At 46.9% G+C, this 24836-nt stretch overlaps 1 protein-coding gene across 1 annotated transcript; it reads right to left on the bottom strand.

Moving 5' to 3' along the window:
• Positions 1–1254: 1254 nt before the first annotated feature.
• Positions 1255–24766, bottom strand: DCAF13 (DDB1 and CUL4 associated factor 13). Its single transcript, XM_064154068.1, has 11 exons — positions 24637–24766; positions 21248–21447; positions 20210–20317; positions 18646–18735; positions 17472–17627; positions 15701–15778; positions 13333–13415; positions 11247–11411; positions 9940–10075; positions 4019–4182; positions 1255–2032 (listed from the first exon to the last, which is right to left on the bottom strand). Exons 1-11 carry the CDS (start codon positions 24704–24706, stop codon positions 1945–1947), a joined length of 1338 nt encoding a protein of 445 aa, XP_064010138.1. The 5' UTR covers positions 24707–24766; the 3' UTR covers positions 1255–1944.
• Positions 24767–24836: the final 70 nt, after the last annotated feature.

Here is a 24836-nt window from a genome sequence, read left to right as displayed (position 1 = left end):
GAGCTCTGCATCAAAACTAACAAATTCCAAGTGGCAGGGCTTGTTCACACCAGGGGTTATCATGACTCAACAAATCAACAACCAACTACAGCAACTCAAGCTAAACTGACAAGCCTGAACATTTTCAATCACCTTCCAGAAGATTAGTCTGGCTTTGCAAATTGTGCAAGACTTGACTACAGCTGTGCCACAGCCATGCTTTGGGCTGCACATCCTCCCTCGATTTTCTGTTCCAGGAAAGAAATAAACTGGATTTGGCACAGAGTGCACTGTATTAGTACAACAGGCACACAGCCAGCATCAGCCCATGCCCTGATCTGTTCCACTGCTCCTCAGCATCCTACTTACAGCTCTTCAGATCTGCTGCTCTTCCTGCATTGCTCCATAAGCTAAGTGATCCAGAGAGTGAAAGACACATTAGCCTCTTATCACCAAAAAGCCATCATTTTGCCATGATGATCCAGGAACCTTGCCCAAGCAGTGCTGGAAAAGGTAAGAACTAGAAATGCATGTGGATGTCAGCAGTGCCAGTAGAAACATTAAGCAGGGAGTTATATGAAGGCTCAAAGTGCTCAACTGCCAGACTGAAAAAAAAGTTCAACTGCAAATTTGAATCCAACCTCACACAATTATTTTTGTGCACAAATTCAGAGCAGTCACAGTCTGCAGAGTAGTGCAAAGGCTTTAAAAAGTCCTTCTGTACAGAAGATGTTAAGCAAAACTTACAGTTAGGTTGCTGCAAGAGAAGCCTTCAGCCTAGAGGCCCTGGTGAATTTCAAGATCTCAAGATCTTTAGTAGAAAGCTAACTCTGTTCTGCTGGAAGAGCTGCAGACTGTTTCCTAGACAGACACTCCAAGAACTCTGGGCTACAGAACCACAGAATTACAGAATGTTAGAGGTTGGAAGGGACCTCCAGAGATCGAGTCCAACCCCCCTGCCAAAAGCAGAATCACCCAGGGCAGGTGGCACAGGAATACATCCAGGCAGGTTCTGAAAGGCTCCAGAGAAGAAGACTCCACAACCTCTCTGGGCAGCCTGCCCTAATGTTCTGTCACCTTCACTGTAAAGAAGTTTCTCCTCATGCTGAGGTGAAACCTTCTGTGTTCAAGCTTTTACCTTGTGAAACATGAAGCTTTTATTCTTTATATATATAAAACTTTAAATAGAAGGCTCATGAGAAATCTCACCTTAAAGTTTGTGCTTTGTACAATTTATGTCATCTTCCATCCAGATTTTAGAAGGTTTAAACACACTAAAGAGAAAAGATCTTTATTCAATTATGTCATCATATATTAGCAACTGCAACAGTCTAAAGTTTTGCCAAGTCAGACAGCATTTAAGTCAGAACAAACCTGTTTACAGATGGCTGAGAATCACATTGAGTTTTGAATAGAAAAATACCTTTTGCTGTACTGAATGGAAAGCAGTAAATTTGTCAGCTGGAATAATCAAGATCTGGTCTCCAGAGCCTTAAGATCGCTTGTTCCCTTTGTTAGGTTTAAAAAGATCACTTGTTCACTTTATTAGGTTTAAAACAAAAGCAACAAAAGCCATAAACCAAACAAACAAAAAAGGAGAGGTGATTTTAAAACCCTGATGGAGCTTTTTTTACCTCTGACAAAGCTGAATCTGTTTCATCCTTCTTTTGTAGCAAAGGCACCAAGGAACAGGATTGGAAGCACAGGTATTCTCCACCAACTGCCAAGTGTTTGGCTTATCTCCAAAGGGTCAAACTCAAGTGCAGTGCAAGGCCTTGGCCTGCCATCAGGCAGGCAAATGGCAGTAGAAGATTAAAGGGCCAATTCTAAGGACTGTGGAAAGCAGAGAGCTTGAGAAACCAAAGCATGTATTTGGAGGAAAGGCCATGTCTACACTGTCTTACCAATGTCCATCAAATTTGTCCTGGCTCACTGAAGAGAGGCATTTTGTCCAGGGGAGCACAACTATTTCACTACTGCCACAATATGCTTCCTCCTCTCCGACACCACTGGCACAGATCCTGGCTTGCTGTGCTTACGACGGTTCAGTTCCCTAGAAGCAAACAAAGACAAACAGGAAAATGAAGCTCAGGAGCTAGCAGAAAGGTTTAACTAGTATTAGTCTTCCCTTAAACTACCAATGGGCATATCCTAGGATTTAAAAAAGTGAACCAAAAATTCAGAATTTGTGCTAGTTTGAGGCTAACTGGAACATTTCACTGGGAAAATTGGACAGTAGGCTGTGAAAAGAAAAGCAATGCTGATGGCTACTTCACTCATAGGCTTGCTGAGAGGTACAAAAGCAAGAACACAAATCACAGGTAAGACAGTGTCAGTTTGTGTGTGTGTCTCTGTCACAGTGGGTGCCCTGCGCTGCTTCTAACTAATCCTTCTGTTTCTACCCCCCCTTGCTGATCTTCCAAACTCACCTTGCACATAAGACAGATTCTGGGATAAGGTAGAGGGGTGGGAAGAAGGTGGAGCCCCTCCTGGGCACACTGATTTCTGGGAGGGGCATTGTGTTTCTGTACTACCTTTAACTTGTATATAGCTGTATATATTTGTAATAGATTGCAACCATCTGCTGGTATCTTGTGCTAAGCTGTGAATGTAAAGCTTCATTCCTTAACTTGCAGCCAGCTGAGTCTAGTCTGGGTGATTTCATAAGAGTGGGGGGCAGGTAGCTCCCAAACTATCACAGAATGGTTGTGCTTTTATCAATCAGAAGCCATCTACTTCCTCCTTGGAGGAGGACTGTCCCTTTGAAAAATAAAACTGGGTAAGTTATACAAGTTTTAAATCAACTTCACTCAAGTTTGTAGTCTTTCAGTTGAGAATGATGACTACAACCCACCCCCACCACCTTTCAGTTCTACTGTTCATGGCCACAACAACATATGCCATCTGCTCCTACAAATTCCAATAGCGACAATCCAGGTGATGGAAAACACCTACCTTGGAGTCTGGCATTAAAAACCCCCCACAAGCCAAACAAAGCCACAAAAAAACCCCCAACCACAACCAAGAGAGAGCCAAAAAACCTCTGCACACTCAAACCAGCCCGTTCTGTTTCTACTGCAATGCTGCATCACATCACACTTGTCAGACAACTGTGGCCCTCTCCTTCCACCACAGTGCTTGCTCCTACTTCCTAAGGTACTTCTGGGAAGCAGTCAGTCCTCACTGGCACTCACAGGATTACTGAGGCTGGAACAGACCTCTGAGATCATCAAGTCCAGTCTATGACCTAACACCATCATATCGACCATGGCACTCAGTGCCACAGCCAAGCTTGCCTTAAACACATCTAAGGGTAGCAATTCCACCATCTCCCTGGGCAGTCCATCCCAGTGCCTAATGACCCTTTCCCTGAGAAAGTGCTTCCTAACTTCCAACCTAACCCTCTCTGGCACAGCCTCAGGCCATGTCCTCTTGTCCTGCCACAAGCTGCCTGAGAGCAGAGCCTGACCACCACCTTACTACAGCTTCCGTGCAGGTAGTTGTAGAGTGTGATAAAGTCCCCTCTGAGCCTCCTCCAGGCTAACCAAGCCCAGCTCCCTCAGCCTCTCCTCAGCAGCCTTCCCCTCCAGTCTCTTCCCCAGTCTCACTCTACTCTGGACCAGCTCCAGCACTTCAGCATCTTTCTTGCAGTGAGGGGCCCAGAGCTGCACACAGTGCTCGAGGTTAGGCCTCACTAGTGCCAAGCACAGGTGCAGGATTAAATCCCTAGTGCTACTGGCCACACTAGTCCTGGTACAGGCCAAGATGCCCTTGGCCTTCTATGCTGTTAGGGCACACTGCTGGCTCATGCCCAGCCAGTTATCACCCAGCACTGCCAGGTGCCTCTCTGCCAGGCTGTCTGCATTTTCCTTCTAGTCAAATGTTAACCAGTCCAGGAGTACTCAGATGCCAGAAGTAGCTCAGACTTGTTTCTCTCACACACTGTAGCCCTGTCACTGCCACACACTGTAACCCCAGCCCTGCAGTGCTGCATTCCACCGAGAGCAAGAGAAAGGCAAGGCAGAAGAGGACAGCTTACTTCCTGCGGCGAGCCTCTCTCATGATGCGCTGCTCCTTAACCTGGCAGAAGATGCTCTTGGGCAAGTGCCGGTGCTGAGCTATGCGTCTGATCTTTGGGTGATACTGGAACTTCTCCTTCAGCTTCTGGTTGTAATTCATAGCTGCCTTCTCTCGGGGTGCAAGCTGTGGGGAACACAACACAGAGGAGCGTGTCACTGAAGAGCAGAGATTTAACTGCCACCATTTTCTCCACAAAGCCCAACTTGAACTTCTCACTCCAATGGTTTTCTTCTAGCAAGCAGAGGTTCAGGGCAGAGTACCCCAATGCTCAAAGCACTAATCATTACCAGTTCCAGCTCCAGGAGGTTCAGAGCAGAGTAGGTCTATTTCAACAGTACCCCAATGCTCCAAACACTAAACATCATCAGTTTCAGTTGCAACTCCAGGAGGTTCAGAGCAGAGTAGGTCCATTTCAACAGTACCCCAATGCTCCAAGCACTAATCATTACCAGTTCCAGCTCCAGGAGGTTCAGAGCAGAGTAGGTCCATTTCAACAGTACCCCAATGCTCCAAACACACAATGTTGCCACAGTTTCAAAGTTCAGTGAAGCAGCTCAATTTGCTCCCTGCAAATCAGATTTTAACGTGCTGTAGAGGAAGAAGAGGGAGTAGAAACAGCTTGACAGTAAAATCTCTTTGATCAGACTCTGCTTCCTTTCCTAACCTCTGATGATGATCAACTTTTGCTGTGAAACAATGATCTGAAGGCACTTTAATCACCAGCTAGTGTAAGTACAAATGCTATAAATGAGTTGTCTTCGTGAACAGCTTTGCAGACAGCTCTGCAGGTGGCCTAAATCTCACCCAGTGCCTTGATCCATTAGGAAGCACAGTGCATGTACCAGCTTTCAAGTATTAGCTTGACTCAGTGTGTGGCACACAGGGAGCTCCAGCTTTCATCAGGCAGCTAAAAATACCTTAGCATCCCAAGCACATGAAAGAGGTGAGCTGCTGTTGCCACTGGAGTCTGTTATCCATGTTTAACATTACCTCTGAGCCACTACTAACAGCACTGAAAGTGAGAAATGCCTTCTCCTGGCAGCTACCCCACAGGGCCATTTTTTCTCAGCTAGGCATGTTTCCTTTGGTGCCAACCAAAACCAGCTCTGCCTGCAGGGTTGCTGTTTAAAGCATCTGCTGCTGTAGCAGGAGCATCAGCCTCTCTCTGCTCTGGGTTTGCTCAAATCTCTGGGAATTTCAGCTGCATTTCAGTCTAGTGAGAAGTTCAGTTCCTATTAAGGCAGTGGAACACCTCCCTTATGAGGCTTAGCTGAGGGAGCTGGGGGGTCCTTAGCTTGGAGCAGAGGAGCCTAAGGGATGCCCTCATTGCTGTGATAAAGATGTGCAGGGCAGTGTTGGGAGGTTGGAGCCAGGCTCTGCTCAGGGGTGTCCAGTGACAGGACAAGGGGCACTGGGGGCAAGCTGGAGCAGGAGAGGTTCCATGCAAACATCAGGAAAAATGGTTTCACTGCAAGGGTGCCAGAGCCCTGGAGCAAGCTGCCCAGAGAGGCTGTGGAGTCTCCTTCTCTAGACACGTTCAAAACCCACATCCTAAGTGCACACCCATCCACATGATGGTAAGAATGACAAATAAAGCAGCCAATGTGCCATAATGACAAATAAATGCTTGCTTATGACAGGCAGCACAGGACCACAGGCTGGCTTAGGTTGGAAGGGACCTCAGTGAGCATCTACTCCAACCTCCCTGCCGTGGGGGGACAGCAGACAGCTAAGAAAGCAACTGCAGCACTGTCCTGAATTCCAGCCTCCCTTGCAAGTCCTTTTACAGGAGGTCAGCACACAGAGCTGTTTTAAGCTGGAGATGTTGTAAACAGCATCATTTAGCAGCATTAGAGATTATTTATAGGGACTGGGACATCTACAACACACCTGCTCTAGCAGCAGATGTCCTCTCTAACTGCAGAGGGGTTGGACTAGGTGACCTTTGGAGGTCCCTTCCAACCTAAACCATTTTACCATTCTATAATATATCAGGATTTATAACAGCCTAACTGGAGGACATGCTGAAAAACAATGTATGGCCCTTTTTCTTCCACAAGTAAATGAGCAACTGCCTTCCTATGTGAGGGAAACAAGAGTTACCTGCCCTTACCACAGCAGCACCTTGCAGCAAACACCTGGAGTGAAGAAGGGGGGGAAGAAAAGAACTCTAAAAAGCAACACGGCTATCAGCAATAAGAAAATGTGCCCTGGAGTCAACTGCCTGTGTGCCTCTCTCCACGTGCAAAGAACAACCAGCCCCTAAGCAGAAGGAAGGTAAGCATTTTACCAGAGCCCTGAGAAGTTAAAACCACCTTTAACAGAATATTCTCCTTTTAGAGAAGTCTGGATTTGTACTGTGCAGTACTTTAAACTCCTGTAACTCAGCACAAGAATACAGAAGGGCTGTTTATCTGCCCTGTCCAGGTTGCCCTTCTGGACCAGGGCAGACAAGAGCACAGATCATAGAATCAACCAGGTTGGAAGAGACCTCCAAGCTCATCCAGTGCAACCTAGCACCCAGCCATAGCACTAAGTGCCTCATCCAGTCTTTTTTTGAACACCTCCAGGGATATAATGTATTTTTAGAATGCAAGCATATCCCAGCAGCTTTCTACACCCAAGTTTGTCTGTCTTTAATTTTTTTCCCTCCTACTGTCCTGCTGAAGACAGTTCCTAAGTTTATTGCTCATTGTTTCCACAGACCAAAAACTTACTGCATCTTTACATCTACATAGATGGAAAAAAAAAGAAAGGCAATGCAGATGCTAAGAGTACAAACCAGAGCTGAAGGGATGGAGTGACACATGCACTGAAGCACAAACCCAAGCGCTAAAGCCAGAATGCCACCTCACTCTCTGTCTGGTACCTAGCTCACAGAAAGGAACTGCAGACTGAAAGGATCTGCAATTACTCCAGACAGGTTTCAAGCATTCCTGCTAAAGCACTTGGCTAGCTAAAAACAACACCTGGGACTGCACTTTCTCCTATCTCTTTCAGCCCTCACTCAAACCCTATCATTATTCCTCCATCCTGTAAGAAGGCAGCAAACCTCAACTCTACTATCACTCCTCACCCTGGTTATGCTGAAATACAACCATTCCCAGGCAGAAAGTTTTGTTCTTCTACTGCCCCTTGCTCCAACTCCTAAGTACCCTGCCAAGTTTTGAAGCTGTTACTCACAGAAGTAATGTTAGTGAGCATTCATAGGATCATAGAATCAGCCAGGCTGGAAGAGACCTCCAAGCTCATCCAGTCCAACCTGTCCAATTAACCAGACCATGGCATTAAGTGCCCCAGCCAGGCTAGGTGTAGAGCTAGATATTTTTGGACAGTAGGAAGAAGTTTTTCACTGACAGAGTGGTCAGGGCTTGGAATGAGCTGCCCAGGGAGGTGGTGGAGTTACCCACCCTGGATGTGTTTAAGGGTGGTTTGGATGTGGTGATTCAGGAGATGGTTTAAGGTGAATCTTGTTGAGTAGGGTTCTAGGTTGGACTTGGTGATCCCACAGGGCTTTGCCAACCTGCGTGATTCTGTGATTTACTGCTCTGAAAAGAACAATTAACTCCTATGTAATAAATAAACACACTTTTATTACCCCCCTCCCTAAATATTCCTAATCATTTAAAAGCCATTTCTGCAGTAGGTCCAACATAGAGATTTGAGTTTCATTACCTCTGTGTAAACCCACACAGCCTTAATTGTCTGTGGAGACACTGCATGCCTCTGGCTCCTCCAGAGACTTTCATACTCACTTCAGTGTTTCACTGATTTTGAATAATGAGTGCAATGCCAAAGACATTAAAACCCAAAAGAAACAAGCATGTCAGAAGTGATGGCTGCTAGGGTAGCCACAGTTCAGAAAGTACAGCTTGCCAACTGGATAAATGTTCCTCAGCCATGACACAAGCACTACATATTCGCTGTAACTTCCTAGGAACTCAGCAATGCTCCAACCAGCACTGGGTGCTCACCAAAGGGCAAAAATGTTAGATTGTTATTTTATTTTCTCTGTCAGAATGATGGTTTCTATCTACCCCCACCCAAAACACCCATCTTAGACTCACAGAATGGATTAGGTTGGGAGGGACTTCAAAGATCATCCAGTTCCAACCCCTAGCCACAGGGGTTTCGTTTTTCAGATGTTTAGGGAGTAGTTGTTGCCAACAAGACCTTAGAGTGGAATCTTTATGCTCATGTTCTTGGATATACCTTGGAAACGGAGAAGAGGAGGCTCAGGGCAGAGCTCACTGCTGTCTACAACTACTTGAAGGGAGGCTATAGCCAGGTGGGGTTGGGCTCTTCTCCCAGGCAAGCAGCAACAGAAGAAGGGGACACAGCCTCAAGCTGTGCCAGGGTAGGTCTAAGCTGGCTGTCAGGAGGAAGTTGTTGGCAGAGAGAGTGATTGGCATTGGAATGGGCTGCCCAGGGAGGTGGTGGAGTCGCCGTGGCTGGAGGTGTTGAAGCCAAGCCTGGCTGGGGCACTTAGTGCCATGGTCTGATTGATTGGGCAGGGCTGGGTGCTAGGTTGGACTGGATGAGCTTGGAGGTCTCTTCCAACCTGCTTGATTCTATGAATGCTGCTAGGATTCAGGTAACTCTGTGAACCCTTGCTCAATCCAGCCTGGGAGAGCTTCTCTGGTTCTCAAAGTGCCACTGCTAATGGCTATTTATCAGGTCCCACTGCTTTCCCTGCTGTTCCACTGTAGCTACTGCTGCTTTTTCAGAGGATTGGTGCTCTTATCTTCAGGGACATATGCTTGCTGGTTTTAGAAGTGTCCAGTTCTTCCCTGCTCTGTGGCTATTTTTTGAACACTCTGAATATTCAAAGCTGAACATTCAGTAATTCTGTCGAAAGTGTCAGAATATCCTGAGTGCTTAGTTGCTGGCTCTGCTGTTTTTCTTTGCTGAGAAGATTTGATTGAATGACTCACCCAAAGGTCACTGTACTTCTGATAGAATGCTAACATCTTGTAACACATTGTATTTTAAGATATGGACTTGCTGGGTGCAGCACTGCTGGGTAAGGAATTGGCTGGATGGTGGCAGGCAGAGAGCAGTGATCAACAGCACAGTGTCCACCTGGAAACAGTGCCAAGTGGCTCCCTCAGGGGTCAGTGCTGGCACCAGTGCTGCTTAACATCTTTGTCAGTGACATGGACAGAGCAATCACTGCACCCTCAGCAAGTGTGCAGATGGCACCAAGCTGTGTGGCACAGTCGACTTCCTAGAGGGCAGGGATTCATCCAGAGGGACCTGCACAGGCTGCAAAGCTGTAAGGTCCTGCACCTGGGTGGGGGCAATCCTAAGCACAGCTCCAGGCTGGGTGGGGAATGGCTGAGAGCAGCCCTGAGGAACAGGCCCTGGGGGTCTGGGCTGATGCAAAAGCTCAACAGGAGCCTGCAGTGTGAGCACAGCCCAGACACAACCCTGTGCTGGGCTGCAGCAAGATCAGTGTGGGCAACAGGGCAAGGGAGGGGATTCTGCCCTTTTGCTCTGCTCTCCTCACACCCCACCTGCAGTCCTGGGGGCAGTTCTGGAGCCCCCAGCACAAGGACAGCAGGAGACAGAAGGCAAAGGGGAGATTTAAAATGGATGTTAGGAAGTTCTTTGCAGTGAGGGTGGTGAGACACTGGTACAGGTTGCCCAGGGAGGCTGTAGAGGACAGAATCACCCAATGTGATCAAAGATCACATTGGGTGATTCTATCCTCCACAACCTCCCTGGAGGTGTTCAAAGCCAGGCTGGATATGGCCTTGAGCAACCTGCTCCAGTGGGAGCTGTCCCCACCTATGGCAGTGGGCTGGAACTGGCTGAGCTCTGAGGTCCCGTCCAACCTAAACCACTCTATGATAAAAGAGCAAAAAGCACAACTCTTACCACTCCCAGTTTCTCAGAAGCATTAGCTTTCCACAGACGAATATTCATCTCATCTGAGCCACACAGGATGTATTTGTTATCTGAAGTCCACTTCACTGTGATGACATGCTGCATTCGTTTGGTGTGATACACCTCCCTGAAACACAGGCAAGGACCTAGCATCATTTCTCCCACCATTACCTTTCAAAGAGCAGACAGCATTTCCTTCCAGCCCTTTTCTTTTTTCACTTTTGCTTGGTTTTGTTATTAAAAAATGGACTTTTATTTTTGAAACTCTGTGCTGAACTCCAATCTAGAGAGACCTATAAACAAACTGTGATGGTTAGACTGAGAAAGAACCACCTAGAGCCAGATTAACTCTTTGAGCAGAGCATGCCTCAATGGGATGTGCATCCTGTTCCCAAAAGAAGTCACCATAACGATTCATAATACAAGAACTTGAAAGAAATGAAAACAAACAAAATAACCCCACAGAGGAGCTGAAATACCTAATTACATTTGAAGACTTACAGCAAGACAGGAAGAAAAATGAAAACTATTTGTACATTAGATATAAATATAGACATAGGACAAGGAGGGATGGGAATAAACTACAGCACAGAAAGTTTCACCTCAACATGAAGAAGAACTTGATTGTAAGGGACACAGAGCACTGGAAACAGCCGCCCAGAGAGATTGTGGAGTCTCCTTCTCTGGAGCCTTTGCAGCTCTGTATGGATGTGTTCCTGTGTGACCTGTGCTAGATTCTCTGGTCCAATCTTTAATGCAATACAGGAACACATAAATAGTTACACCATTCAGACACTGACAGAGGAGGAGGTCGTCATCATGTCTTTAGCAATGATCTAGGTGGGTGTTGGGCTCTTCTCCCAGACAACCAGCAACAGAAGAAGGGGACACAGCCTCAAGCTGTGCCAGGGCAGGTCTAGGCTGGATGTTAGGAGGAAGTTGTTGGCAGAGAGAGTGATTGGCATTGGAATGGGCTGCCCAGGGAGGTGGTGGAGGCACTGTGCCTGGAGGTGTTGAAACCAAGCCTGGCTGGGGCACTTAGTGCCATGGTCTGGTTGCTTGGGCCAGGGCTGGGTGCTAGGTTGGGCTGGCTGAGCTTGGAGGTCTCTTCCAACCTGGTTGATTCTATGATATCTTTTGAGGCCCCTTCCAGCCCCTGACACTCTATGATTCTATGACTTCAGTATTCAAACTCAGAGTACCACAACAGGAAGTGAACGCCCCAGTAAAGCTGCTGGCAAATGAAAGCAGAGTTCTGAGGAAAGAATGGCACCAAGAGGCGCAGAAATGTCACTCACCTGCTGTGACCTTTTTCCACAGGGAAAATGCGGATAGACTTGTCAAAGCTGGCAGAGACAAACTCCTTTCCAGTGGGTGAGTAATCCACATCCAGAACAGCAGAGACATGATCCATGTGCACCCTCACAGGTGACTCCAGGTAGCGCATATCAAAAGTGTATAAGCTTTAAGACAAACACAGCAGTAGCTTCAGGGCTTCACAACTCCCAAAGAAGCACATCTTGGCTGAACAGTTAACCACTCTGCTAGTTTGAGGCTAACTGGCATATTTTAATGAGAGAAATTAGATGATAGGCTGTGAAAAGCAAACAATGGCAGTGGCTACTTCACTCATAGGCTTGCTGAGATGGATAAAAGCGAGGACACAAACACAGATAAAACAGTTTCTGTCTGTTGGAGTCTGTGTTTTCTCCCCGGGCTTCTGCTGCTCTGCCTGGATCTGTATAACCCAACTAATCATTCTGCTTCTAATCCCCCTTGCTGATCCTTCCAGCTCACCTTGAACATAAAGCAGACTGACATAAGGTAGAGGGGTGGAAATAAGGTGGAAGGGTGGTTGGGAGCCCCTCCTGGGGACTCTGCTTTCTGGGAGGGCTGCTGTGTTTCTCCATTACCTTTAACTTGTCTATTTCTGTATGCAGCTGTAAATACTTGTAATATATTGTAAACATCTGCTTGTATATTGTGCTGTGGATATAAAGCTTCAATCCTTAACTTCCAGACACCTGAATCTAGTCTGGGTGATTTCACTGAGGGAACTCCCAAACCATCACAATCAGACATACACTGCACTTAAGGATGGATCCATATTGCAGAGGGGTCTCTTTAGAACTGCTCAAAACAAAGGCTTGACAAAGGTTTGTGTCGGAGGCTTTTGTCACTGGCTCAGACCTAGGTTTTTCGCTCACTGTCAAAAGAACAGTGGTAGCCTGTGATGTCAAAGAACCAAGACAGTCTCCACTATTCCCTTTATCATCTGTTCATGGGTCACTGACCAAGCACTTCTCCAGCCATCACAATGTCCTCCTTTGTATACTTGTACCTAAAGATGGAGTAATCTGAACGTGGGCAAGTGGCTCTGAAGCACTGTGGCAAGCGTATCAATCTCTAGACATTCCCATACTGGGAACTCCCAGGAAGTCTGTGAAATTCCCATTTGGTGGCATCTCATCCTACTACATAACCACCTCCAAGATCAGGCAACACAGAAGGCTAAGGAAAGATTGGTCCTTTATCCATGGGGGCACTGGTGCGGCAGGGCAAACTATCACATTACACTCAAACCAAACACACAGCTGCTGGACCACAGCTGGTTTGCTCTTAAGCACTTCAAGGCTCAGATGAGATCAACATATATCCTCTTTGAATCAACATGCCCATGGACACAGAGCAAGGCAATGTAACTGAGCAAAGGCACTTTTACAGACAAAGTGTTCAATACAGCCTGCTAAACAGCATATTACAAATACATAACTTAGCAGGCTTCTCACTCTCCTTACTGCAGAAGAAAGCGTAAGTGGAATAGTTCAATGTCTCTTAGTCAATAGTTTACTGAGAAAAACAATCATCCAAAAAACCAAACCCATCTAACATGCTAGGTAGCCCTGTAGCCCTACCACACCAAACACTGGTAAAAAGCAATAGGATACAACACTTTCAATCTCTGGGCCAGAATCCACTTCCTTGGAAAAACAGCCGTAAAGTGCATGATAAAATCCCTATGCTCTAGCAGGCAACAGTGATCTATTGTTAGACCACCAGCTTCCTGGAAAAAGAGGATATGGAGCACATTTTGCAGTGGCCTAGTTTTGAAGAGAGAGCTTTTTCAATGTGAGATTAGCTATCCACTTGAGTAGTATTGTTCACAAGTAAAAAACTGCTCTGAGACACTGAAAGGATAAAGAACTGCAGCCTCCAAAAATGTTTCACTAAAGATTCTTCTCTTTAAGAAATATTCTCATTAAAATATTACTGAAGTGATTCGAATTTAGAGTTTAATTATGTTAACACAATGAGAAATGGTCAAGATAAACATTAAAAACATATAACATGGTCAGGATTATCAAAAGGCAAGCTCACACTTACTTATAGTCCTCATTGGCTGCTGTGAAAACATAAGCTTCCATGGGGTTCCAACACAGTGTATTTGTCCTCATGTTCAAGATAACCTGAAAGATATTTATTTACACATTGCTACCCTCTTACAGGCAGTAAAATAACTTGCTACAGTTCAGAGCTTCCCACATCCCTGGACACAAGCACTTTTTAGACACAGAACTATGTCAATGGCAATCTTAGAACTGGAACTCAAAGAACTTCCTGTCCCTTCTCATAGGCTCATTGGCAATCAAATCTTCTCATGGAAGTCATCTTAGAGGCAAATTCTTCCAAGTGGTTCTTGAAGAGGTAAACCACACCAGCAGGTTACTGCCCAACATGCAAACCAGGCACTTCTGCCAAGTCTAACTTCTCCATCATATTTACAGGAACCTCTAATTAAGCAACCCATAAGAATGTTTAACTAAATGGTTATTTCAAGGGATATAGTCATTAATGGATGCTGTGAACCAGCACTTGCAAAGTGACTCTAACACTTTGATGTTATTACTATCCCTTCATTAGCTTATCTCTAATTGCAGTTCATGAACACCCCAGGACAGCTGAAGTGCTAAAAGCAAAGTGTGTAGAAGTCACTGTGTTGTAAACTCACCACTATCACTGTTTCAGCAGTGAATCATTTGCTACACATTCATAAAGACTGGCTTCCTGCTAGTAAGCAGATAGCTGCAGAGAGGCCAGTTTGCCTTCAAGTGGGAGGAAGGCAGCTGGTGACAGCCTAGTAAGACCCTTCTGCTTTACTAACAGTGGATTAGACAAGAGGCATAAAGAAGCTCTATGTCTGATGTCCCCATCATGGAGGGCAGCTGGGCCCCCGCAGGAGAAGGGCAGACAGGGAGCAAGCCTTTTGTCAAAACTGATCATGTTTGATCAAAGGCCACGCTCCACATCTTGCTTCACTATATCTTACCCAAATTCACAAGCAGTCAGTTTACTTTAGCAGTGGCACTTGGAGTGAAAACAGTGCCTAAGGATCCTCTGTTACGGCTATGGATTTATATTCAATGACAAACAGGTAAGGCAACCTGGGCTGGAAGTGTTTTAAATGCCCTTAGTATGTAAGTGATGGCATTTCAGAACTCTCTAAACCTGCATCAGTCATCTTTCTGACACTTCTTTAAATCAACTGTAGATGCACTTAAGTCATTTCCTAAGAAAAAAGTCCTTGTTACGACAAACCAAAGCTGTGATGTCCCTGAAGCCTTCCTCTCTTAGTTAATCTATTTTAACTGTGAGCACTTGCTTACAGTGTGTCAGCCTGGAGATTCTGAGCTTTCTTCAGTGCAAAACTAGATCACCCAAATAATTCTTCTGTCCACCTTTACCACCTACGAGGTGTTTGGATGAGCTGCTGCAAATGTTGCTAGCAAAAGGAACAAAGCAGTTCCTGTCAGGTGTTTAAATGCCCAAGTCTATCATGAAAACATCCTAAGCTTTCCTGCAACCACAGAGGCTGCACAAGAATGAATGAGTTTTAAACTGTACTGACCTAGAATCATAGAATCAACCAGGTTGGAAGAGACCTCCAAGATCATCCAGTCCAACCTAGCACCCAGCCCTATCCAGTCATCTAGACCGTAGCACTAAATGCCTCATCCAGTCTTGTCTTGAACACCTCCAGGGATGGTGACTCCACCACCTCCCTGGGCAGCCCATTCCAATGCCAACCACTCTCTCTGTGAATAAATGGAATAAAATATCCTTTTGACATGCAGCAGGAGTTCCCTGCATCTTTTCCCAGCTCTTTTTAGACTAGTTTGTATTTTGCACTTAGGCAGCACCTCACCCTCTCATCCATCATTCTTTGAAAGACACAGACAGGACACTGGTGAATTCCACACACAAACAATTCTGATTGCACTGCAGTTCTGAATGTTTATGCTGGGTGCATAAGGATTTATCTCCATGCAAAAGGAAAGCATCTTTCACATCTTTCAAAGAGAGCAGAGCAAGGCTCTTAAGGGTGGAAAGGAAATGCCTTCGAAGTTCCCTTGCTGCCTTCTAGCATGAAGGATAAAAATTTAAAAATAGAGAGAAGGCAACACAGGAACATAAAGTTCTTATTGTGAAATTGCTGTCAGGTCAGGCACTTTAGGAAGAATTACAAGAGAGTGAGCATGACAGCCTGCCTGAATGCAGAAAAGGGCTCTCCTAGTTCTGCACGCTTTAAATCCCAACATTAATTCAAGTCCATTAAAAGACTCAAAATTAGAGGATGAAAACTCAAGCAAATTCACAGTTCAGAGCTTCCCTTCAGCATCACCAACGGTTACAGACTACTTAGGTGTTCAGTGCAATGAGTGCTGCATGCTGCTGTGAAGAAGACAAAGGTTACCTTCTTTAAGGGAGTTGATTTCCTCATATCATACAGCACAATATTTCTGTCAGAAGCACAGCTTCCCAAAAGGTATGTCTGAAAAAGAAAACCAAAGAAAGGACAAAAAAAACATGTCTGTGGTCTTCTCTACACTTCTAGAGCATGGTTAACAGTTTACATCAGATTTCTAACCTCTTTCACAAAGCTGACAGCTAAACAGATCCTTGTTCAATCAGGGAAATACATAGAATCAGTAAGGGCTGGAAGAGACCACAAGAAGCAGCCAGTTCCAACTTCCCTGCCATGCCCAGGGACACCCTACCCTAGAGCAGGCTGCACACAGCCTCAGCCAGCCTGGCCTTAAACACCTCCAGCCATGGGGCCTCAACCACCTCCCTGGGCAATCCATTCCAGCCTCTCACTCTCATGCTCAACAACTTCATCCTCACCTCCAGCCTGACTCTCCCCACCTCCAGCTTTGCTCCATTCCCCCCAGTCCTGTCACTACCTGGTATCCTCAAAAGTCCCTCCCCAGCTTTTTTGTGGGCCCCCTTCAGATCGTTGTTCTTTAAGTGCAGCCAATTATTCAGCACAAACATTTTCAGTAGCTTGCCTCTGTCACCCAGTCCTCTCAGAAGAAACAAGCAATTCCTAATGAACACTACATCTGCAAACTCAGCCCAGCCAAGAGGAACATAGGAATTGCTTGAGAAGATCAAATGCAACTGTTTTGTCAGGGAGAGGGGGAGAGGTCTTGATCACAGGGAGTACAGGAGTGGAAGAGGTAAGAGCTCCACACAGACATAACTGCTGACTGTATGATTGAGGTAGGGCATATGAGTAGCTGTGGGCACAACAGCAGGCTCTACTTTTCTTCTTCCCCTCCCTTACTAACAGAGAGAAATAAAGTATACAGTACCATATCCCAAAGCAAGGTAGCCAGAAAAACATATGTGTACATAGCTCCCTAAGCCACACATATCCATACAGCCAGAAAAACAGATGTACACATCCCCAAAACTTGCACATCACAGGATATTAGGGACTGGAAGGGACCCAAAGAGATCATCCAGTCCAACCTCCCTGCCACAGCAGGACCACACAGGAACACATCCAGCCAAGCCTTGAAAGTCTCCAGAGAAGGAGACTCCACAGCCTCTCAGGGCAGCCTGTGCCAGGGCTCTGGGACCCTTCCAGTCAAAAAGTTCCACCCTGTGTTGAGGTGGAATCTCCTGTGCTGCAGCTTCCATCCATTGCTCCTTGTCCTATCCCAGGGATCAATTGAGAAGAGCCTGTCCCCTCCCCTCAGGTGCTTATAAACATTTATTCAATCTCCTCTCAGTTTTCTCTTCTCCAGACTAAGCAGCCCCAGGTCCCTCAGCCCCTCCTTATCAGGCAGTGCTCCAGTCCCCTCATCATCCTCGTAGTCCTCCACTGAATCTTCTCCAGCAGATCCCTGTCCCTCTTAAACTGGGGAGCCCCAAACTGAAGGCAGTACTCAAGATGAGGTCTCACCAGGGCAGAGCAGAGGGGAAGGAGAACCTCCCTTGATCTGCTGGACACACTCTTCCTAAAACACACCAAGATCCCATTGTCCTTCTTGGCCACAATATCCAATATGGGCCACATATCCATTTAGCCATAAATATATATGTATACACTTCCATAAATCACACCTGTCCAAATCTAACTTTGGAAGAAGCTGTTGAAGGTGGTGATGATGGAGTCCAGACCTCACACAGATCAAAAAAAACAATGATGTACAAAAGATAATGGAAACATCACCTACCTCAATGGGATTGAATTTTACACTGCTGATGCTATCAAACCCCCATGTCAGAGAACACATGGGACTTGTCCTTTGCTCATCCCAAATGTCCACTTGCTGGCCACAAGTGGCAAAAACAGGATCCTTCCAGTGGTGATCAATTCCTGTATACACTGTCTTTAAGAGACAAAAAAACCAAACACAAGCCAAAGAAAACTATTTACAAATCAATTGTACACACAAACGTGCTTTCAGTATGTTCTGTCACAACAAAGATCAACAAACCACAGAATGTTAGGGGCTGGAAGAGACCTCATCCAGTCCAGCCCCTCAGCAAGAGCAGGATCCCCCAGAGCATATCACACAGGAATGCACCCAGGCATCTCCAGAGAGGGAGACTCCCCAAAACCCCTGGGCAGTCTGTTGCAGGCTGCATAAGAAGTCTGCCATCTCTTTATTCATTTATCTGACTGTAAAGCAAGTCACCACTGGCACCAGAGATCAAGTCTTGTAAGGTGTGCCCTTAGGAAATAGATTAGCTTCCTGTGTACTCATTTCATGTGCATGTCTGCATTTCTCATTAGATCCCAATGGAGTCACTGCAAACCCATTTACAACTTCCTGGCTGACTTTAGAGCAAGTGAGAAATTTTTAGGATACAACTGTAAATTCTCAGTGAGGACCTGAGCAGATTCTACAGACATCACAATTATCAAAGTTTCAAAATACCCATGTTAAAAGATGTTGCTCTTCAAACAAACTTACAATAAACTTGAAGTGCTGATGTATGCATTTTCAGTCTGCTTTTGTCAAAAAGAAAGGAGGTGAAATTTTATATTGAATGGCTGCAAGGTACTGAAAAGAAAATGATTTAATGCAGACAAGACACATCTGAAGAGACAGAGACTACAGAATGATCTGACCAGTTCACAGGAAAGGGATTATCAGTAGAGATAGAGCTGGGCAGTCTCTGATGGCATCTGAGATATTCCTGTCTGGTTATTTGTAAGCTAAGTATAATGAAAACTCAAAGATACTTTAGAAGTGCTGTTATAAAATGTAGTGCCAACACCTTAGAACTCATTATGATAACAGGTGATACTAAATTATTGCTTTCTCTCCCAAAAGCTACAGAAGAATTGGTTCAAAACTAACTGAAGAGATGTGGGAACAATCAAAACTTAAGATAGACTACCTTCCCAAGAATTGTATGAATAGGTTCCTCCTCTTCTCCATATTCTGGGCTCTCCATTTTCCACTGCTTCACAGTTTTGTCATCACCAACCTGGAAATGTTGCAGAAAGCATATGTAAATACATTCTGGGTTTTCTGCTATGTGTGCTCTGCAATCGAGTACAGCCAGCCTTCAAAAGAAAATGATCTATGACACAGAGAAGCACTCAGCTCTGCCCAGTCACAGCTCCCTTTCAGAGATCCAAGCTGAAGATTAGATCTCCTTGTCACAGTGTTTCACTAGGAACTGAAAAGGCACACATACATCATCTGGTTGGAATGGAGTTAACGTTCTTCATAGCAGCCCATATGGTGCCTTGTATCAGGACTGGTTTAGCCAATGTCTTGGCTACTGCTGAGCAGGGAGCCCCTGCACACAGCACTGAGCCCCTTCAATGTCTAGCTCAAAAGAAGCAAAACCCCAGGACACTCTTCAAAACTAATTCTTTTTATTGCATCATTTAATGTTGGCAATCTTTAATGCCAACAGGAAGACCTATTATTTTCAGACACTTTACATGCAAGTGAATTAGCTGTGGTTAATGTAAATCAGTAACAGTTAACATGGAACTGTCCTGATTTAATCAGTTTGTCTTTAATCACAGCACATGCAAATGGCTACTGTTTGAAGTGCTGCACATCAATGACCATAATCTGCTGCTTTCATGAACTCCTCAAGTTCTAACTGCACAAACATTTGTCAGCAATTTTCTGGTATTTATCTCTTCCATACTCTTAACATCCAGAATGCAGCACCAAAAAAAGCCCAAAATCTTCAGAAACAGAAGAGTCAGGTTCACTGACAAATTGAATACTTGTGTTCAAGCAATATTTATGTACTGCATGTCAGAGGAAAATATGATCCCTGGAAAACAGATGGGGAGCAGGCTACCCTGCACCAAGGAGACTCATCATACTTTGTGCTGGTTTGAGGCTAATTGGGATATTTTAATGAGAAATTAGATCACTGGTTGTGAAAAGAAAATAATAGTGATGTTTGTATCACTCATAGGTTCTGCTGAGAGATACACACCCAAGAAACATAAACAAAGTCACTCAGTGTGACTCTGGCTGCTACAGTAACTATTTGCCATGCTTTAGTTAATTAGAAGGGTTAGGTTATAGGTTGGACTTAATGACCCTAGAGGTCTCTTCCAACCTGGTTAATTCTGTGATCTACCTCTGTCTGAACCTGTGTAACCCCAACTAATCATTCTGCTTCTAACTCCTTACCTGGCAATCTCACCCCTGCACATAAAACTTCTGATATAAGGGTGGGGGTGGAAAGGAGGAGGGGAGTTAGTTTGAAAGCCCTCCTGGATGGCTCTGCTGTTCAGGAGGGGGTTTGTAGTTCTGTCTGACTGTTAACTTGTATGTCATTGTATACAGTTGTAAATATCTGTATATACATGCCTGTATATTTGTGCCACACTGTAAACATAGCTTCATTCCTTAACTCCCAGCTGGCTGAGTTAGTCCAGTGAACTGTGGGGGAGTGGGACACTCCAAAACCACTCCCCACTTACCGTGAAGAAGGACGTCCCGCAGAAGCGAGCGCACATGCCGCGCACAAAGCCTTCGTGGGCCTGTACGGTCCGAACGCACTGTCGCTTGGTCAAGTTCCAGATCTTAACCTGCACGAACCACAAAGGTATGCTCTGGTTATTTCAATTTCCTACAGCCCACAACTCAAGTGCAAGAGACTAAACGTGTCATGAAATGGATCTAAGGGTTGTAATAGACAGGCAGCTGAATATGAGCCAACAGTGCGCCCAGGCAGCCAAAAAGGTCAATGGCATCCTGGCTGGGATTAGAAATGCTGCGGCCAGCAGGAGCAGGGAGGGGATTGTCCCCTTGGGCTGGGCTCTGGTGAGGCCACAGCTCGAGTGTTGTTTTCAGTTTTGGGCACCACAAGACAAGAGAGATGTGGAGGTGCTGGAGTAGGTCCAGAGAAGGGCCTGAAGAATAATCTGAGGGAGCTGGGGGGGTTTAGTTTGAGGAAGAGAAGGTTGAGGGGAGACCTCATGGCTGTCTACAGATACCTGAAGGGACATTGTGGAGAGGCTGCTGCTGGGCTCTGCACGCAGGTAGCTGGAGACAGAACAAGGGGGAATGGCCTCAAGCTGAGACTGGGGAGGTTTAGATCAGACATTAGGAAATTTTTCACAGAGAGAGTGGTCAGGGACTGGAATGAGCTGCCCAGGGAGGTGGTGGAGTCACCCACCCTAGATATGTTATGGGTGGTATGGATGTGATGCTTAGGACTATGGTTTAAGGAGAATCTGGTAGAGTAGGGTTCTAGGTTGGACTTGGTGTGATCCTGAGGGGCTTTGCCAACCTGCACATGGCTGTGATTCTGTGAAATGGCAGAACTGGCTTGAGCAGTGGCCAAAGTTTGTTAGCCCTACCTAATCATTCCCTCCCTGAAAATTAATTACAATGTGAAAGCACAGCAGTTTAACTTCTTTAAGGGGAGGAAAAAGGCAAACACCTAAAAGAAAGAAAAAGAAAGAAAAGGAGGAAGAAAGGTACCTTGTTTGTTGTGGCTTATAACTGCAGCTTACCTCTCCATCACAAGCTCCAGACAGCACTGTTGACAAACTCTTTGGATGTTTGGCCATGCAATTAACTCCATCTCTGTGGCCATCAAGTGAACTCAGAAATGGTTTTGCAAACACACGTTCTAGCTTGGTTGCATTCAGAGCCCTTGTGTACTCCCGGGGAACCTCAAATGGATGCAGTGCAGGGTCATAGTTTCTGGGAACTGCAAACAGAGAACATGCACATTAGAACACCATGGTACAGTTCAAGGTAAGGTGAATTCAAAAGCTCTTCTCTTGGATTTTATTTCTATGAGAGATTTTCTGCAGCACCTTCTGTTTTTTATTCCTCCTACTGTGCTCATAGAATCAACCAGGTTGGAAGAGAGCTCCAAGATCAACCTAGCACCCAGCCCTAGCCAATCTACCAGACCATGGCACTAAGTGCCCCAGCCAGGCTTGGCTTCAACACCTCCAGCCACAAAGACTCCACCACCTCCCTGGGCAGCCCATTCCAATGCCAATCACTCTCTCTGACAACAACTTCCTCCTAACATCCACCCTAGACCTCCCCTGGCACAGCCTGAGGCTGTGTCCCCTTCTTCTGGTGCTGGGTGCCTGGCAGAAGAGCCCAACCCCACCTGGCTACAGCCTCCCTGCAGGCAGCAATGAGCTCTGCCCTGAGCCTCCTCTTCTGCAGGCTGCACAGCCCCAGCTCCCTCAGCCTCTCCTCACAGGGCTGTGCTCCAGGCCCCTCCCCAGCCTTGCTGCCCTTCTCTGGACACCTTCCAGCACCTCAACATCCCATTGAGGGAATTGAGGAGCCCACAGCTGTACACAGTACTCAAGGTGTTCAGACCAATGTTATGCCACTGGTCTGTGAGGTCAGCAGTATGCTCATCTAACAAGCTCATTTAATAATGAGAGAATGAACTGCAAGTTACAGCTATCTTCTAACTCTTATTTTTCCAAAGACAACAACAATGAAAAAAATTACACACTTCACTCCAAAACTTCCTGCCACTAAATGCTAACACACAGAGAAAGGACACAGCTACATGGACATGCAAAGAGGCAACTTAGCTCACTTGGTGCTCAGTCTGCTGCAAGCTCAAAAATGAGACTCATTTGTTTCATTACCTTGAGTCCTCTGCTAACTCTCTACCTGGCTTCCCAGACAGGAGTGTGATATCCAACAAGCTTGAAGCAAGTGTCTCTCTTCACCTGCTTGCACAGATACCTTGCAGTAAATTGAGGAAGACAGCAGGTATTGACATTGTGCTCCTGGGTTTTGTCTCTCTCATTTCAGGCAAAAAGGTTGAAAAGTCAATACAGCAACTGACAACAGATCCCTCAGTAAGAAATGATGCTTTGTTCATATTAATATTTGTTAATGGAAACAAAGCTGCAGAAGGGTCTAGACAACAAGTCTTATGAGGAGGTGCTGAGAGAAGATTTGTTTAGTTTGGAGAACAGGAACTCATTGTTCCCTAAAACTACCTGGAAGAAAGTTGTCATGAGGCAGGGTTTGGTCTCTTCTCCCTAGTATCAGGTGGTAGAATCATGGCCTGAAATTGTGCCAGGAGAGGTATAGACTGGATATTAGGAAATCTCTTTATGAAAGGAGTGCTCAGGCATTGCAATAGCTTGCCCAGGGAGGTGGTGGAGTCACCACCAGGTGCTCAAAACCCATGTGGGCATGGCACTCCAAGACACAGTGGTCTTCCTTTGTTGGTTGGACATGACAATCTTTGAGGTCTTTTCCAAACCAACCAATTCCATCTGCTGGTTTCCAGAGACTACTTTGATGCTTAACTGTGCCAGTTTGAGGCTAACTGGAATATTTTAATGAGAAAAAAAATAGATGATAGGTTGTGAAACAATGGTGATGCCTGCTTCACTCATAGGCTTGCTGAAATGTATAAAAGCAAGGACACAAATGTAGATGAGAGTGTGAGAGTCCTTATCTGTCGGAGTCAGTGAGTGTGCTTTTGTCCCTGGGCTTTTGCTGTGTAACCCAATTAATTCTGCTTCTAACCCCTCCTGATCCTCCAAACTCACCCTGCACATAAGGCAGGCTCTGGGATAAGGTAGAGGGGTGGAAAGTGGAAGGGTGGTTGGGAGCCCCTCTTGGGGGCTGTGGTTTCTGGGAGGGCTGCTGTGTTTCTATATTACTTTTACCTTGTCTACTTCTGTATACAGCTGTAAATATTTGTAACACAAATACCTGCCTGCATAGTGTGCTCAGCTGTGAATATAAAGCTTCAGTCCTTAACTTCCATCTGGCTGAGGCTAGTCTGGGTGATTTCATTAGAGTTGGGGGGGGCAGGTAACTCCCAGCCCACAGCTGTCCTGCTCCAAACACTTTATCTTAGCACAACCGAGCCTTTGATGCCTGCTCTGTGACAAAGGGTGGCCATTTCCCAAAACGTACCTCTGACACCAGGTTTCTAGAAACTAAACCTCATCTCTACGTCAGAGTTCTACGGAGGATGCACAGACCACAGTGTGGACCTCAGCCTCCCATCTACCAGCTGCAAACCTGTACATCTACAAGACTTGTGCCAGTTCTAAGAAGGGATATGCAAGAGAGGGGAAAAGCTGTTAAAAACAGGCAAGAACTAGAAGGAAGTGCTAACGACTGCCAAGAGTAACCCAGGTAACACTACACGGAAACTCGGGAGGAGCAGGACGGTGACTAAACCCCAGCTCGGAAGCGTTCCCAAGCCATGCTCTGGCACGTACAGAGCTCAGTCTCTACAGCCGCCAGGCCCGCTGGCCGGGCAGCGAGCGCCGCTCTCTGCAGACGAATACCACACACACAGAGCACCGCTCGGGACCGACAGCCACCGGGCGGCCCTGCCAGCAGCCGGCGGAACAGGCTCCCGGCCGAGCCCGGAGCCTCACGGCCCGGCCGAGCCGCTGAGGCGGCCGCTCGAGCGCACGCGCGCAGACGTCACCGCCGCCTGCCCTGCCGCCCGGCCCCGCCGCGGGACGGAGGGAGAAAGCCAGCGCCGGTTCGGAGCTCCCTGGCTCGCAGCCGGCTGGTCCCCTCCTCCGACAGGTGGCGGGCGGCTGGCAGCCGGCTGGTCCCCTCCTCCGACGGGTGGCGGGCGGCTGGCAGCCGGCTGGTCCCCTCCTCCGACGGGTGGCGGGCGGCTGGCAGCCGGCTGGTCCCCTCCTCCGACGGGTGGCGGGCGGCTGGCAGCCGGCTGGTCCCCTCCTCCGACGGGTGGCGGGCGGCTGGCAGCCGGCTGGTCCCCTCCTCCGACGGGTGGTGGGCGGCTCGCAGCCGGCCGGCAGCCTCCCGAGCGGCAGCTGAGGCGCGAGGGGGGCGGGCGGACGGGCAGGCAGAGGCCCGAGCGCCTTCCTTCCGCCGCGGCCGCGCCGTTCCTGCCGCCCGCCCCGCTCACCGCGCTGCAGGTCCAGCCTGGTCTCCCGCACGTAGTCGTCCGGGTTGCGGCTCAGCACCTTCACCCGCATCCTGGCGCCGCCGGCAGCGGCCCCGCGCGCCCGCACGTCACCGGATGCGCCGCCCGCGCCGCTCTCGCGCGACCTTGCCCCTCGCGGCGCCAGGCCCTGTTGGCCTCGCGCGGCGCCCGCCCCGCCCCCT

Source organism: Pogoniulus pusillus, chromosome 14, assembly GCF_015220805.1.
Source record: "Pogoniulus pusillus isolate bPogPus1 chromosome 14, bPogPus1.pri, whole genome shotgun sequence".
In the NCBI taxonomy this organism is placed as follows: Eukaryota; Metazoa; Chordata; class Aves; order Piciformes; family Lybiidae; genus Pogoniulus; species Pogoniulus pusillus.
Note: the sequence above shows the minus strand (reverse complement) of the source record. Positions and strands in the feature narration are given on the sequence as shown.

Bases quoted from the DNA above. Each gene is read 5' to 3' on its own strand.
- DCAF13 (XM_064154068.1), bottom strand. From the start codon at position 24,706: ATGCGGGTGAAGGTGCTGAGCCGCAACCCGGACGACTACGTGCGGGAG. The intron at 18,736-20,209 runs GTAAGTGGGGAG...CAACATTTCCAG, and splicing joins GCGGGACGTCCTTCTTCACG to GTTGGTGATGACAAAACTGT. The intron at 13,416-15,700 runs GTAACCTTTGTC...AATATCTTTCAG, and splicing joins AATCAACTCCCTTAAAGAAG to GTTATCTTGAACATGAGGAC.